Consider the following 15,388-nt stretch of genomic DNA (forward strand, 5'->3'; position numbering starts at 1 on the left):
CCACCTCCAACTTAAAAGGCTTCGAAAAGTCAGGGGCGGCAAGCACAGGCGCGCTGCTCAACGACTCAAAAGCCTGCTGGCAATCAGAAGTCCACACAAAGCAGGCTAATGGACTGACCAGATTTGTGAGGGGAGCAACCAGACGAAAAATTCTTACAGAACCCTTGGTAATAACCGGCCATACCTAGGAATCTCCGCAGCTGACGGCAGGTAGTAGGTCACCGCAGCCACTTTGGCCTCCACTGGATGCACCTGACCACCAGCAACCTGCTTCCCCAGGTAGGTCATAGTGGCCTTCCCAAACTCACATTTTGCTAAATTAAACTAAATTTGCTTAATAGTTCTATGCTAAATATTTTAAAAAGCCTTTACAGATGAACTAGAATCTTACTTTATGGCCAATGATATGTCAGAGAGCCAACTAACACCTCGGTGAGTTTCTTGTCTTTGAAATTGAGAGTTTAACATGTTTTTGGAATGTTTTTTCACGGTGCCCACCCACATCCATTGTATGACCAAAACGGTGGTAGAGCAATCATCAGACTTTCTCAAAAATGCTAGTTTTGTCAACATTTTGATCTGAACCATTGCATATGATCATAAGTAACCTTAAAACAGGGCTTAACATGATTTTTCCCTTTACTACTCCTTTAAGCCCATCAGACTCAAACGTACATGCAAAAGCAATGAAAAAGTTTGCACACGGACGCATTATAATCACTGCATGATACAGATGTATTATTTTACCAATTTTGAAGTTTTATTACATTTTGTTCCTGAAATCCACCCTTCTGCTGGGATTAGGATAATCCTGATTCTTTGGATCATGTATCCCAATCCTACTACAATGTTTTGAACAACACATACTGAAGTTTTGATCCAGATCAAAACCAAGATTGGATTACGTGATCCGATTTCAGAATCCTTTTTTTCTTTTGAACAATCCATTTTCGAGATTTGATCAGATCCAGTACGTAAAATCCGATCAGATTATTTTTTAACTGGACCTTGGGCTACATCGGAGCCAGATGCTTTTGCACAAACTTAACCTCATATTTCCCTAAGTACATCACACACAAGCAAGGAGGACAACACATCTCTTGCATACGCACCTAACACACGCACGTGCACACCCAACTACCTCATTTTAACATTAACTACATGCAGGTCAATTAACAACTTGCATTTAACTTGAAAATGAGACCAGATGAACAGCCTGCAGTGGTCTCTGTGCACTGGATAAATCACACGCTGCGTGTGCCTGGGAGATGGGGGGGAAGGGGGGGGGGGGGGGGGCGTGTACCCTCTGGTGGGGTTGTAGGGAATGTTCATATACATTGGCAGGAAGTGAGACAGGAAGGAGTCAGTCTCATCACCAGGAGGTGGGTGATTCTGGGTCAGAGGAACTAGCTCCATTTAATATAATCAGCAGTCAGTTGGTACAAAGGTCTAAGTTTCCAAAGTAAGCTCTTCCTCTGTCCCAGTCAGAGCAACACAAAGTCACTGTAAAAAAAAATGCAGGTTTAACTTTATTTGATGGCAGACAGGTTGTTAAAAAATAAAAAGACGTTTATCGTAAACAAGTGCATACAAAGGATTAGGTGCCAACATCATCCCACCCCCACAATTCAGGCAAATTGTCAATTTTATATTATTACAATTAGAGTCTATGCTGTTCCTTCTGTTGCAGATTTCTTAAAAAAATCTCTTCTGGTCGATGGCGTATGTCTTCCCTGCTGGCAGTTTCCGGAAGAACAAACTGTTGCCCCGGCTCATGTTGCCCTGGAAACGGGAGGAGAGGTTAGACTAGCGGTCCCCTAGGACTCTAACAGTTTAAGGACAATGTAAACATTTTTATGACAGCTTAAAGTAGACTGACCAGGTGAATCCAGACGAAAGCTGGTGATAGTGGTGGTGAGATGATACTACTGTGTGTGTTTCTGGTAGTGGTGTGTGTACTGTATGTGTGTGTGTCTGTGATGGCATATGTACTGTGTGTGTTTGTGTCTGTAGAGGTGTGTGTACTGTATGTGTGTCTGTGGTGGTGTGTGTACTGTATGTCTGTGGTGGTGTGTGTACTGTAGGTGTGTGTCTGTGGTGGTGTGTGTACTGTATGTGTGTGTCTGTGGTGGTGTGTGTACTGTATGTCTGTGGTGGTGTGTGTACTGTAGGTGTGTGTCTGTGGTGGTGTGTGTACTGTATGTGTGTCTGTGGTGGTGTGTGTACTGTATGTCTGTGGTGGTGTGTGTACTGTATGTGCGTCTGTGGTAGCAGTCTACCTCCAGGCTGAGGTGCCTCCAGCAGTCCACCCAGGTGGGATATACAGAGGCATAAGGAGGCAGGCCTCCAGCCAGCCTGGAGGAGAGAGGTAGGAGGGGAGAAAAAGAGAGTTATCACATTTACATGCGCCACAAAAGCAGCTTCACTCATTAACAAGGCTCTTGTCCCCCCATGACTCTATGCCCTTTGCACCACTGCATTCAACCTCTTATTGTTCCACATATCTCAACGGCACACACATTGCACAAATTATATGATATAAAACATTGCTCATCTATCACACCACACTCTGCAAATACACTGTACATACACTCACCACACTCTATTCTGTATATATTGAGTAATTTGCATTATGCCTTTTTTATTGGTTACATTTTGGCCCTATTGTAATTGGTAGTGTTATTATTAGGGGGCCAAGCACCCTATTGCTATTGGTAGTATTATTATTTATCTGCCAGGGAAGTCTATGGCAGCCCCTATAACTGGTAACTTTTTACAAAACTTTGCACAATGGTAGAGGATTATGTGAAGAGGCCATGGAAAAAGTCTTACATCGATGGGCCAAAAGGGGGCGCTATAGCAACCATTTGAAATGGCAAGCCCCATTGAACCTAAAGTCATGAAACTTTGCACACATATCTCTCCTCACGATGAACAAAGTTTCTGAAAAACGCTTAAAATCTATCTCCTCCTAGAAAGTTTCACCAATCTGCATGAAACTCGGTAGACATAATCTAGGGAACAATATCTAAAGTATGTGTAAACCATGTACATGGCGAATAAACAGATCTTGAATATTGATTAAAGAAGCCTTCATTTAAAACTCCTTGACCTTGACCTTTAAAACTCAGGCATTAGCTGTGATGCTGGTGTAGCAGTGAATCAGCTGCGGTACTCACCCACAGTTATTGACAGCCATGATGTTTGACACCAGGACAAAGGGATATGTGAGCATACTGGCAAAGAACTGGAACATGGGGACGGACGGACGGACACACGGACACACACACACACACAAGTTAGCACACAAGTTAGCATACCGAGTACTGAGTGTCAGAGTACTAAAGTGCTGAAAACTGAGGAAGCTGCCTGGTATCAATCAATCAATCAAAGCTTTATTTATATAGCGCATTTCATACCCAGAGGCAACACAATACGCTTTACAGAGAACAAGGGAGGTGGGCATACGACCCACTCTCTACATATTCCAGAGGGAAGCAAAAAAACAGTATCTCTCCTGGTTCAGAATGACGGGGTGTGTTTGATACGTACCCCAGTCACAGCCTGGGAACAGTTTTTGATCTCTCCTGTGTAACTCATCTGGAGACAGAGAGAGAAAAAAAATGTTTAGTCCATACCTCCTACCACTCTCCTCTCCTTTGTGTGTGTGTGTGTGTGTGTGTATGTGTGTATGTATGTATCGTACCGAGTCATCAATGGCGTATGTGTTGATGAAGTGAGCCAGCATATTGCAGATCCAGAGAGACAATACATCACCTAAGAGACGAGGAATAAGACCCCTGGAGAGGGCGGAGAGAGAGAGAGAGAGAGAGAGAGAGAGAGAGAGAGAGAGAGAGAGAGAAGGCAAGAGATGACATGACAGTCACAATCAGATTATCCTGATGGGCAACAAAGGCTGTTAGGATGAAACTGTACTTGATGTTAGAAGACGACACTGCACTGATACACAACTTGACAGGGATCACAGCTTAACTCCTAGTGTGCAAGGGAACAAGTGGACACTTGTGAATGTGATACGAAGGTGGAAAGATAAAGTGCTGGTCTGCAGACTCATACTTACGCAAAAAATCCCAGGATGCCCTCTTCTTTGTAGACGGTGATGATGGAGTCATACACACCGCTGAGGGTGGGGGGGGGGGGGGGCATGACAGAGAGAGAGAGAGAGAGACAGAGGGTGGGTTCAGGTGGTATTTGACTGGAATACCTATGATAAAGGACATAAAAAATGAACTACGTGTCTGATCAACGACAATAGCCTTGATAGGTTAGCCCAGGGAGAGGGAACATAACTATAACATAACCAAATATTGTTGAGCTCATACCAGATGCCATCAGTGCTCTAGCAGCAGCTATATAAGTGCAGTCCATTTACCATTTACTCACCTGTACTTGGTTTCTCTCCCGATGAACTGCACCATGCACCTCAGGGTGATCACTATGGAAACAACACAAAGTTTTAAATGTAAATGAAATAAACTTTTTTTAGTTGGTGGCACTGGTGCAGCACGTAGCTTGAGAGGTAATTCATAAAAATGTACCCCACTTCCGGTTGGTCATTGAACTGCCATGTGTGGAGCCGATCCAAATCACGGGACGGGCCCACGAGCCATTTCTTGGTTTGTTTGTTAGCAGGATTACGCAAAAACTACCAGGCTGATTTTCATTACACTCGGTGGAGGGGTGTAGCATGTGCCAACTAACAACCCATTAGATTCTGGAGCAGATCCAAATCACAGGGCGGGTCCATGAGCCAGGCAAACACGGCCGAGCCGCCAATTCACCTCCAATCATTTTTTGGACTAGGATTACACAAAAGCTTCCAGACCGCTTTTCATGAAACTTGGTGGAGGGGTGTAGTATGGGCCAATTCAGAACCCATTCAATTTTGGAGTGGATCCAAATCATGGGATGGGTCCACCATTCACCTCTATTCATTTTAAATCGATGGTTCCTTCGTCCCTTTTTGGGGGATACATTTGATTCAAATGCAGACTGGCCATTGGAGACACGGAGAGGCAGCTTTTAGTTTCCATGCCCCCAACCTCTGGAACACCCTACCGGAGTGCCTAAGAAGGGCCGAAACAACGGAGGTCTTCAAGCGAGATCTCAAGACGTACCTTTTCGACCTAGCCTACAATCACTAGCCAGGACCTTGAGACACAGAAAGGCAGCCTCAAACCTACCTGTGAATCCTCTGTATACATTGGTGTATATCCTGCTATGCACTGTATGTATATCAAGTAGTGTACAGAAGCTGGTTACCCTGAAACAGGCTTGTTCTGTTCTGACATCTGTGTTGCTTCAATGGCTCAGCGTGCTACTAACCGTTTTCTGCCTCCCCTAGTGCCTCTCTCTCTCCCTCCTATCTTCTAACCAGGTCCAGTGGATGCCCTACTGTCACCAGCAGACCTCCCTGAGTCCAATAGATACCCCCGTGTCTGCTGTGGATGTCGTAGCATGTCCGTAGGATGTCCTCTCTCCTATGATGCTTTTTTAGCCTCTCTTACTCTGAAATGTAACTTAATGTTTTGTATTGCTTTATAAATGTTCTTAGCCGGTAGACAAACATACTCCTGGAGCTTGCTCGATCGCCTTGTTGAGAGGGGTCAGGGAAGAATTTTTACAGCTCACTTATCTGGCCCACGGGTGATTACTGATTTTTTTCTTCCCTCTGGAATATGTAGAGTGGGTCGTATGCCCTCCTCCCTTGTTCTCTGTAAAGCGCATTGTGTTGCCTCTGGGTATGAAATGCGCTATACAAATAAAGCTTTGATTGATTGATTGATTGGAGTTGAATAGGCCCCATCAACAGTACCACGGGACCACTCTCAATTGGTGTTGGGACATAGGCCCACGCTATTGTTTGTCCGATCATCAGGAATGGGGCAATATCTACTCTATTGAGCAAAGTAAAGTGTGATGAGTACAGTGTATGCCATTTGAACAGGTTATGAGGTGAGATTTGAATAAGCCTAGTGGGTCCAAACTGGCGTGGGGGCATGGAGGCGGGAACAGGACAATTAGGCTACGCTAATGACAATTAGGCTACACTTGACGAAAATTATAATAGAAGTGTTCGGCTGTTATCGGTCATAATCCTCTCAGATAGGCTTCTCTAGAAAGCCCTTGACGCCTGATTGAAGCAGTCATGTCAGTGCTCACTGCTATGAGATTAAAGTCCAGGTTAACCCAGTTCAAATTTTTGTTATGAGCTTCATACACCACAGGAAAACATGTCATTAACCAGCCAGCCAAATCTGAGTGATTAAAAATGTCGCTAAGTATATAAAATAAGGCTTCAAAATCGGTTAAAAATCAGCAGCATTCTCTGGTCTGAGACTGTGGGGGCGTGTCTGCTGAAGGCACCGAAGCCACACCCAATTGCGTGGGGAGGGGGTGTGGACGGAAGAAGCTGTCAAATAGTACCGTTCTCTGATCTGCATATTGTCACACTGGCACGCCGTCTCTTTTGTGGTAGGAAGGCACAGCTTTGTGAAAACAGAGAGGAGTTGAAATTACACTTGTCTAATGAGTCAAACGCACAGATGCTTCCTCCTAACCTACCTCCTGACAAACAACACAGGTAAAACTGTAGCTACTCTATACCAACGCGCCAGTGTTACTGCCCTTAGATGCAAAATACAAAAACAGGCTACGAGGAATGTATGAGTCTGTCCCCATTTTCTCCCTGCCACCTCCGGACCCATTCCTATCCCTCCCAGGCGATCCTGTCGTCCCTTGGGATCAATGGAAAAAGTTGTTTAAAATGTACCTTTTAGTCACTGGCTTGAACAGCGCTGATAGCGCGAAGAAGCGTACACTACCGGAGTTGATAATCGGGACAGACTCATCCACTCTCGTTGGCAATGTTATGTGTGAGAATAACGAGCACTCGGCTTCAACTTTCCCGCAACATCTCCAACAGAACTGGAATGTTCAGCCAGTAGCCGCCGAGCACCGCTTCACTGGGAGAGGAAGCGTCTTTCTCCAGCTGCAGCTGGTCTACCTGGTCTACCTAACCATCCCCCTCGCTCCCGCCTCCCGGTCTCCCGCTGGACAAATATACTGGAACCATTACCGGTCAACCCATACGCACGCAAGATTACATATAATTCATCATAGCTGACATTACCACATAAATGTCAAGACACATATTTTGTATATTATTGTAGCAGTGTATTTTCCTATTGCTTACGTTACCTAGCTAACGTTATAACGTTAATTAGCTATAAGCACACAAGGCAGTGGTGTCGGCACCAAAGGTTGATGCGACAGGAGAATGGAGGCCGTGGAGAGAGATGGTTCACAGGAGGAGAATGGAGGCCGGGGAGGGAGATGGTTGAAAGGAGGAGAATGGAGGCCGGGGAGGGAGATGGTTGACAGGAGGAGAATGGAGGCCGGGGAGGGAGATGGTTGACAGGATGAGAATGGAGGCCGGGGAGGGAGATGGTTGACAGGAGGAGAATGGAGGCCGGGGAGGGAGATGGTTGAAAGGAGGAGAATGGAGGCCGGGGAGGGAGATGGTTGACAGGAGGAGAATGGAGGCCGGGGAGGGAGATGGTTGGCTCCGCCGAATTCACCAGGACCAGTCGTGAGTCCGTGAAACCCAAAAGCCTCATATTATAATTGCAGAAGCTTTCGGGAGTGAAATGTTTGCTGCAGAGGCGGGCGCTAGCGGTGACAGACTCCTCTGTAACACCATGGCTCTTCAAAAATGCTAACCATTCGCTTCTCATTTCAGCTTTACTCGGGAGTGAAAGAAGGAGACCTTATCATCCCATTCTTGCTGGCATCCAGGAAGGATGCATTTTCGTTTAGTTTTATGCATAGGCATTGCTAACTAAGAAAAACTAGCTAATTCTAGACTGCTGGTTAAAACTAGCTAATTCTAGACTCAAGATTGAGCAGGAGAACCGAAGATTCAAATCCGTTCTAGCTTTATATAGTGTTAGGGCGGGGATATGCTAAGAACACCGCTCTACGTCAACAAGTACCATTTTAAGCCCGCCCAGAAAATCCAGAAATCAAAACTGGTCAAAAACACAAAACTGGTCTAACTTCACAATTCAGTACTACACATGGTTCATCCCATTTTTACATGTTATCAGCAATGCATCACTAACACATAGAATGTGTTTTCAAGCAAATCTCTGATTTTGGTTAACTGGGACTTTAATGTAGAATCGATAGCCTAGAATAACTCCATTCAAATAATACATTTTGTTCCAATAACCACTGGCCTAGCGAATCTGTTGGCTCTCTCTTTTTTTGCTCCCCACTTGACATCGTTCGTCTTGCGCATTCGGTAAACAGATAAATTCACATTATCCCATTTGTGTCAAAATGCAGTAGTCCACATCAGCATGGTTGCTTGTAGTCTCTTTCCTATGGATACACTAGGCCTACCTCAGCTCATTCATTCAATTTATCATTCAGCAAATCTGCCCCTGTTTGTGCTTGTCTGGTCTTCTGTATTCCACAAATAGATTTGCAAGTTCACATCACCATAGGCTACTCAATTGTTATGTACATATATTGTACATCGCAAATGTTACATAATTATAGTTTATATATAGGCTAATTATAGTTTTGATTTAATTTCGTTGAATAGGCTACATTCCGGCCTAAAGTTACCAGTCCCTCAATAATCTACAGTTTTGTTGGTACGCTCCACTGCCACTAGTTGCTTCTTGATCAACGATGCCTCCTGGTGGTTAGTGTGCAACGCTGCAGATCGTAGACACTGGATGAGTTTGATGAGTGGGCGCTGATATGCGAAAATTGACTAAATGGTAAAACAACAGCGAGGGCGGAAAACAACAGTGTGGCTTGTTAAAGTAATGACTCAGTGAATACACAGCGTATGCCTGAACACCAAGTAACTCCGGTAACACTGATAACACCGACAACCGTGACAAGCCTAGAGCATATGTGTGTTAGTGTTGCCACAGGGACTCAGACAGCATCCTGCAGCAGGGAGAGGAGAACAGTGGCATGGGACGCGGGGAGCACACGCATGTGCTGGAGGCGTGTAACATGTCCGAGGGGGTCAGAAGGCATGAGGGTGGACTCACGGTGGAAGGGGTGTGTGACGATGGTGGCGCAGGAGCGTGCGATCATCTCCTTGGTCGTCTGACAGGAAACACATAAACAGACGAAGTCAGGGAGGTGTGAACATAGCAAAGCTACATCAATAGAGCGTCAACACAGCCGAGCACTACAAGGAGATTACTTAAAGAGCATATTGCAGGTAGAATTTTTTGAAAATCTGAATTTACATTTTGATCTCATGATTAGGCCAACTTAAAAAATAAAATCTGAAAAAAAATAATAATAATTTACAGACACCAAGGGCAGAAATATAGTGAAAAAAAGTTGGCTTTCTAAGCTGCCTGCCAAAAACGGTCTTTTTTTTCATATTTCAGCGATGGCGTAGCATAGGGGAGTCTCCGACCCTGTAGGCTGTTGCAGCCATGGACGCTTATGGAAAATAATCCAGTAGCATTTTTTCTGCACTTCTCTGCTCGTCTGATATCAGTGCATTTCTATGGGCAGGAGTAACATTAACAGACGATGTGTAAACATGCTTCCTGGCTGTACAATTGATAAATCTGTCTTGGTCTGTCCTGAAATTTGGTCAGATTTGTCACTATAATAGCAGTCATACTGTACCATCGCAGGGATTCCACAGAAAATCAGGCAACTAATAAAATTCAGATTGAAGACGTAGAGAGTGGTGTCCCATTTCTTAGGGAAATATTTCAGCCCCTATCCCTTGTGGCTCCATTCTGAAGGGCCACTACCCAGTCGAGGGAACTAGCTAGGGCTAAAGGGGAGTACTGGGATTGGGCCTTAAAATGTCATAACGTGGAAGCGATTATGGAAAGCATTGGTCTGAAATCGATTGTGACATCAACAGCAAGCAGCCTATTCGCCGTTCGCAATCGTTGAACAGTGAGTCAAGTTGTCTGACGAGGGTATAAAATTACCCAGAAGTGGTTCCGGGGTTTTTAAACATCTCTTATGGGCTACGTTACCATGCATTAGGGGTGGAAGAAATTGCATATTTTCCTTTCCGGTATAACAGCCATATTTCTTCCGGTTAACCGGTTTCCCATTGAGCAATTTGGGTTAATTAATGAGACTAAAATAGGCCTAATGTTACCTGGGTTTTGATACAGGCAACTTTGCAAAAAGCATGAGAGGTGCACTGACACAGAAATTCCTACTATCAATGATAATAATGTAACAAAAACACCACGACGAAGAGAGAAACACGCTTTAATAAACAAGCGCTGCTGTAGCACCAAAGCTCTAGGCTACAAATACAAAAACGGACACGAAGACACAGAGCCTGCATTGTGCATTCAGAAAATTATAGCCCCTATATCAGAAGTTGTCGGCTCGAAAAAATCACAGACACAAGTCTGATTCAATCTCTAAAATAAAACTATTAGGCCAACTCGGTCAAACAATCTGCACTTGATCCCATCTCGCCTATCCTTACGCATAAGAGCTCTGTCAAAACCAACAACGAACTACTCTCGATATGACAAAACAATAAACATTTGTCAGGAATCAGGATCAGATGAATATATTCAGTTTAGTGTAAGATGAAGCTGTAGACTTGTTCACTCGTCCCTATTCCCTAGCGAGCCTTCCTATGAAACAAAAGACAAGATGGAATAAAACAGCATTATTATAACGAACGAAGAAGAACGGCTGAATGCGATCACATCTTCACTTGCATTAGCCTACGTCCATAGAAACGGACTCGACAGATAAATTTAATTTAATAATTATAGAGGCTGGTTAGCGGTATTTTTTTATTATACGTGATTTAAATTGCAAAAAAAGAAGAAAAAAAATACAGGTTAGTGTTTTTATTAACCGGTAAGGCATTTGAAGGCTCTCCAATCCGGTTAACCGGATTACCGGTTAACCCCTCCCACCACTACCGTGCATAAAGCACAGTGTTGGCCAAGGCATTCTCAAAATTATGAGAAATAGGCCTTAAAATAGGCACATAAAAATCATCTGATCTTGCTTTCAGGAACATTAAAAACAATCATAAATCATGCAAAATGTAAGGCCATGTCTTCAGTTAGATCGGCATGCGACACAAAACTGGATATGCTCTGGTCATTAACGCCCCCGCTTGAGAGGGAAGTAGCCTAGGCCTATATCAAAACAGATTTGGTCTGCACAGTATCAATAGTAACATTATCAACAGTATAGAATAAATGGTAAGCATACAAGTGCTTATAGGCTACTTGCAACAACATAGGGGATATGATGACGATAAATTCCAATTTCCATTATCTTCCGATTTGCGACTTGAATTGCATTCCTTCACAAGCGGCAAGTGTGCTTTTCTTCTTCACCACGCAATGTCATACAACTTCAGGCAATGACGGATAGCACCGCATGTCTTTTTCCTCCCACAAGCTCATAAATATAAATTTGGGTTGCACATAGGCCTAAATCTGCAGGGTCGGCTGGCAGTCAGAAACAAACAATTATGAAGGACTGATAGGACTACAAAATGGAACAGTTGGACTGAATTAGATTATTGAATAGAGAATATTATTATTTGTTGTGTCTACTCTTGTTTGGGTTATGATTTTAAGTGTTTTTGTTTTGGAACCTGTAAACATTGTATAGCCTACAGTTCAAGTTCATCCTAGCCTAACATTATCTGCTTTTTCTGTGTGACTCCTGTTATTCTTATTTCCAAACTAACATTAACTATAGTATCCCCAAAGATACCGTTGATTGGAATAGTTCAAACTCGCAAATCAGCTGCTTGATAGTTATAATGTGAACACAGCGTTAGATATCACTAGATAACGCAAAATGAGCCATTGTTTTGATGTTGTTCTACTGTTATTGAACTCCAGACTCCCCTCTGCTACGTCACTTCCGGTTTGGCTATTATTTTAGATGTGGAAGTAACAAAAAGTCACAGTAGTGTATATTTTATATGAAACTAAAATTCCTACATAATTTTTCTACACATTGACTCACTGGGGTCTCCAACCTGCAATATGCTCTTTAATACCATTACAAGCGTTATTTATTAATCACTTTAAAGAGTCTCCATTTAACACTTGCCCCCTTCTCATTTTAGTCTCGCAGTTCTAAGTCCGTTCCATTGACATAAAGAGGGCAAAATAACAATAACACAGGTCTATGTCTGACTTCCTGTTTCCTTGAGCAGTGTCTATACAGACAGCCCCTGACAGACAGACTAGCCCCAGACAAAGATCCCCATGCCCCCCCACAGACAGACAGGCAGGCATACCTCGTTGACAACGTGCTGTAGAGAGCCCTCCTCTGGCTTCTGTCCGCTGCCTGACACCTCATACTTCCCCACCTCCTGACACCTCTGACAGAACAGGGTCAAAGGTCAGAGGTTAGACAGGGTCAGAGGTTAGACAGGGTCAGAGGTTAGACAGGGTCAGAGGTTAGACAGGGTCAGAGGTTAGACAGGGTCAGAGGTTAGACAGGGTCAGAGGTTAGACAGGGTCAGGATGAGAGGTTAGACAGAGATTTAGGCTGTAAATACACCAAGCCGACGGTCCGACGAAAACAATGGTGGTTCTAACCGTCAGGAGACTTGGTGGGGCCAGCCACTTTTATTACCTACAGTACTATCCAGCGCAATTCCAGTGTCTGATCTAAACAATGATTCACACTACACTGAGGCCAGGCTCTTGGTGTATTTCCAGCTTTAGACAGAGTAATTGAGGTTAGACACAGTCAGGGGGTTAATAGTGGAGTCCATGTCTATAGTAACCTGTCAGCACTCACACCTCTAGCTAAAGGCTGTGCTAGAGTCTGAGTATAGAAGTGGGTTAAGGTTAGGTTTAATGGATGTCAATGGTCCCCATCTGCCCAACAAGGACTCTGATCATCTCTGCTTTTACACAAGGGAAAAGTCATACAGACTGGGAAACAACATTAGATCTCTTGAGGTAGGAAGACTGTAGAGTAGGCAGTCAGATCTGAAGCTAGTGTTGGTAATGGTGGGGTAAAGGGGACACCATGACAGAGAGTAAAAGTTACAACAAGATCAGGTTGGGTCTGCGGTTAAAGATTAGAGAGCTACAGCTCCAGTAGCAGTGTTAATGGGAGATGTTTTTGTAAGTCAAACCCAGAGTGACAAGTGAATGCTCAGGATCTTGAACAGGCAATGCTTTCTCTATGGGAGTGTGGTGCCTCTTTTCCATTCATTGACATACAACTGGAGTCTGTGTAGCCTACATGTTTAGCCTGACAACCTACATTGTAGTCACAGTGCCTTGATGTGTCCTCACAAATGTTCTAGGCTGATTGTTATTTAAAAAATAAAAAAACACAAAAAAAACACACAATGAAATCAGATAATGTAGGCTAATATAGTTAGAGACAAGCTAATCCAGCACAGTGCATAGCAAATTCACCAGAGTGCAGGAAATGAAGCTTTTGATGCCCAAAATTTCCAGACTCTGCCGCTTAAGGTACCACCTCCGTCTCATTTTGAGCCAGGAAACACCCTGGAAGCATTACTGCTGAGCGAAGCAGCGACACCAGTATGATCTAGGCTGCTCTGACCTGCAGTACTCTGCTGTGGACGATGGTGCCGATGGTGCCAGCACACAGTCTGGGTGCCAGCCCGTTGAACAGGCCCACCTTCCCGTCAATCTTTGTGATGTGTTTCGCTGGAACACACACACACAGACCAGATCAGATGACACTTGAATATGGCCATAACATACAGTAGGTCCTAGTGCCTGTAGATGTTTTTTACTCGCTTTGCATGATGAAAAACTGTGTTTGGGGCTCAAGTACCAATACCAGCTACCCATCATGGTAAGTGTGTAATTCACTGCTGCCAATCAGGAAGCAGGCAGAGTAGTAGTAGGCTTCAGTCTCACCATAGGCAAACAGGCCAGGCAGCTGGTAGACCTGGCGGCCAAACAGGTTCCTGCCCAGGGAGGGTGGTAGAGGCTCATGTCCAACCTGGAACCACAACACATCGAGGTCAGGTTAGGGTGGGAGGCTAGTTAGCTGGCAGCACACTGATATCAATTACAGGAAACCTCAGCCATGTAGCTAGACACACTTTCACTTTCATTATTATGAAGTTTGGCCAACAAAGCTAGCTAAGGCAAGCAGTGTTGTCTAGCTTGCACTAGCTTGCTAAGTTGCTAGCAAACAAGCAAGCAAAATTGCTAACTTTCCGTTTTCGCTTTGCAGTCTACTGTTACAACTGTACCTTAACAACCTGTACCTTAACAACCTGTACCTTAACAACCTGTACCTTAGCCGATATGCATTTATCTCTGCCACTGATACAGAGAATAGCTCACTGGGTTAAAGGGTTAGGGTTAGTTTAGTACTGTGTTAGTAGGGTCACTGGGTTAAAGGGCACTTACTCAATGCCTTGGCTGCTCTATGTCTAGATAAGCTGTTTAAAAGAAACGTATTCAACGTGCGAGTTTCAATAAACGTTATCAATCACGATCGAAAAACTATATAAATCCTGACATTTGATTACTACCATGTAACCTTATAACCCTACATCCAATGTGGTGCTACCGTTACTGAGCAGTAGGTTTAGTGAGCTGCATTAGTCCCTCTGTGACCTTTCAACACAGCTAGGATCTCTACTCTCTCATAAAGAAACACACGCAATAACCTCACCGAGAGTTTGTTAAACATATTCCCGAAAACACAATTAGACATTTAGGCCATGTTGACAGAAGTCCCATTCTACGTATTAAATTAACTAGACTAATGATCTAAACAACCTAGCTAGCTGGCTAGCCGGAAAGCTAACGTAGCTAGCCTTAGATGTCACTGATAGTGACTGCATGAATTAATCTCTACACATAATTAGCTGTGTTACAAACGTCCCTAGCATGCCCCATACACTCCAAAATCAAGATAATACAATCTTACCTGAACTAGTACTTTGATGTACATCAGCGGGTGGGAAAGGACGGTTAGTCCAGACCCCAGCAGTACTTGTCCACACGTGTCCGCCATTATGGAACAAACTGATAGGGTTCTCCCTTCCCACAAAGAGTATGGAATACTAAGAGGAGACACTCCCATTGAATCTGCTATGGAACCACCCACCCCCTTCATCCATCATTCCAACTGTTGTCATCTGGCAGGAGACTCAAGGTTCCACTGTCCCATGAACATCTGTGGTTTATAGTCTTCACAGTGACTATACTTCTCTATAACCCTTCTACCTATATACCCAGCTATGTAACCTAGTACATTGCCATCATGGTCAATTCTGTTTACAGGAGCTAATATCGGTGGTGTCATTACACTCAGCAGGTCCAACACATGCTGTGGAAGGACACCCTCA

The 15,388-nt window shown here is 44.0% G+C and overlaps 1 protein-coding gene across 1 annotated transcript; it reads right to left on the reverse strand.

Moving 5' to 3' along the window:
• Positions 1–1,506: 1,506 nt before the first annotated feature.
• mtch2 (mitochondrial carrier homolog 2) lies at positions 1,507–15,075 on the reverse strand. Its single transcript, XM_084436737.1, has 12 exons — positions 14,968–15,075; positions 13,941–14,025; positions 13,618–13,724; positions 12,326–12,409; positions 9,096–9,153; positions 4,405–4,456; positions 4,082–4,141; positions 3,707–3,800; positions 3,553–3,600; positions 3,180–3,247; positions 2,280–2,355; positions 1,507–1,782 (listed from the first exon to the last, which is right to left on the reverse strand). Exons 1-12 carry the CDS (start codon positions 15,052–15,054, stop codon positions 1,696–1,698), a joined length of 906 nt encoding a protein of 301 aa, XP_084292863.1. The 5' UTR covers positions 15,055–15,075; the 3' UTR covers positions 1,507–1,695.
• Between the last annotated feature and the right edge of the window lie 313 nt (positions 15,076–15,388).

This window comes from Borostomias antarcticus (assembly GCF_949987555.1).
Source record: "Borostomias antarcticus genome assembly, chromosome: 4".
Classification (NCBI taxonomy): Eukaryota; Metazoa; Chordata; class Actinopteri; order Stomiiformes; family Stomiidae; genus Borostomias; species Borostomias antarcticus.

Excerpts from the sequence above, each read along its gene's own strand:
- mtch2 (XM_084436737.1), bottom strand. The coding sequence starts at position 15,054 with ATGGCGGACACGTGTGGACAAGTACTGCTGGGGTCTGGACTAACCGTC. Across the intron at positions 14,026-14,967 it reads ACATCAAAGTACTAGTTCAG|GTTGGACATGAGCCTCTACC; the intron begins GTAAGATTGTAT and ends TTGTGGTTCCAG. Across the intron at positions 1,783-2,279 it reads GGAGGCACCTCAGCCTGGAG|GGCAACATGAGCCGGGGCAA; the intron begins GTAGACTGCTAC and ends TCCCGTTTCCAG.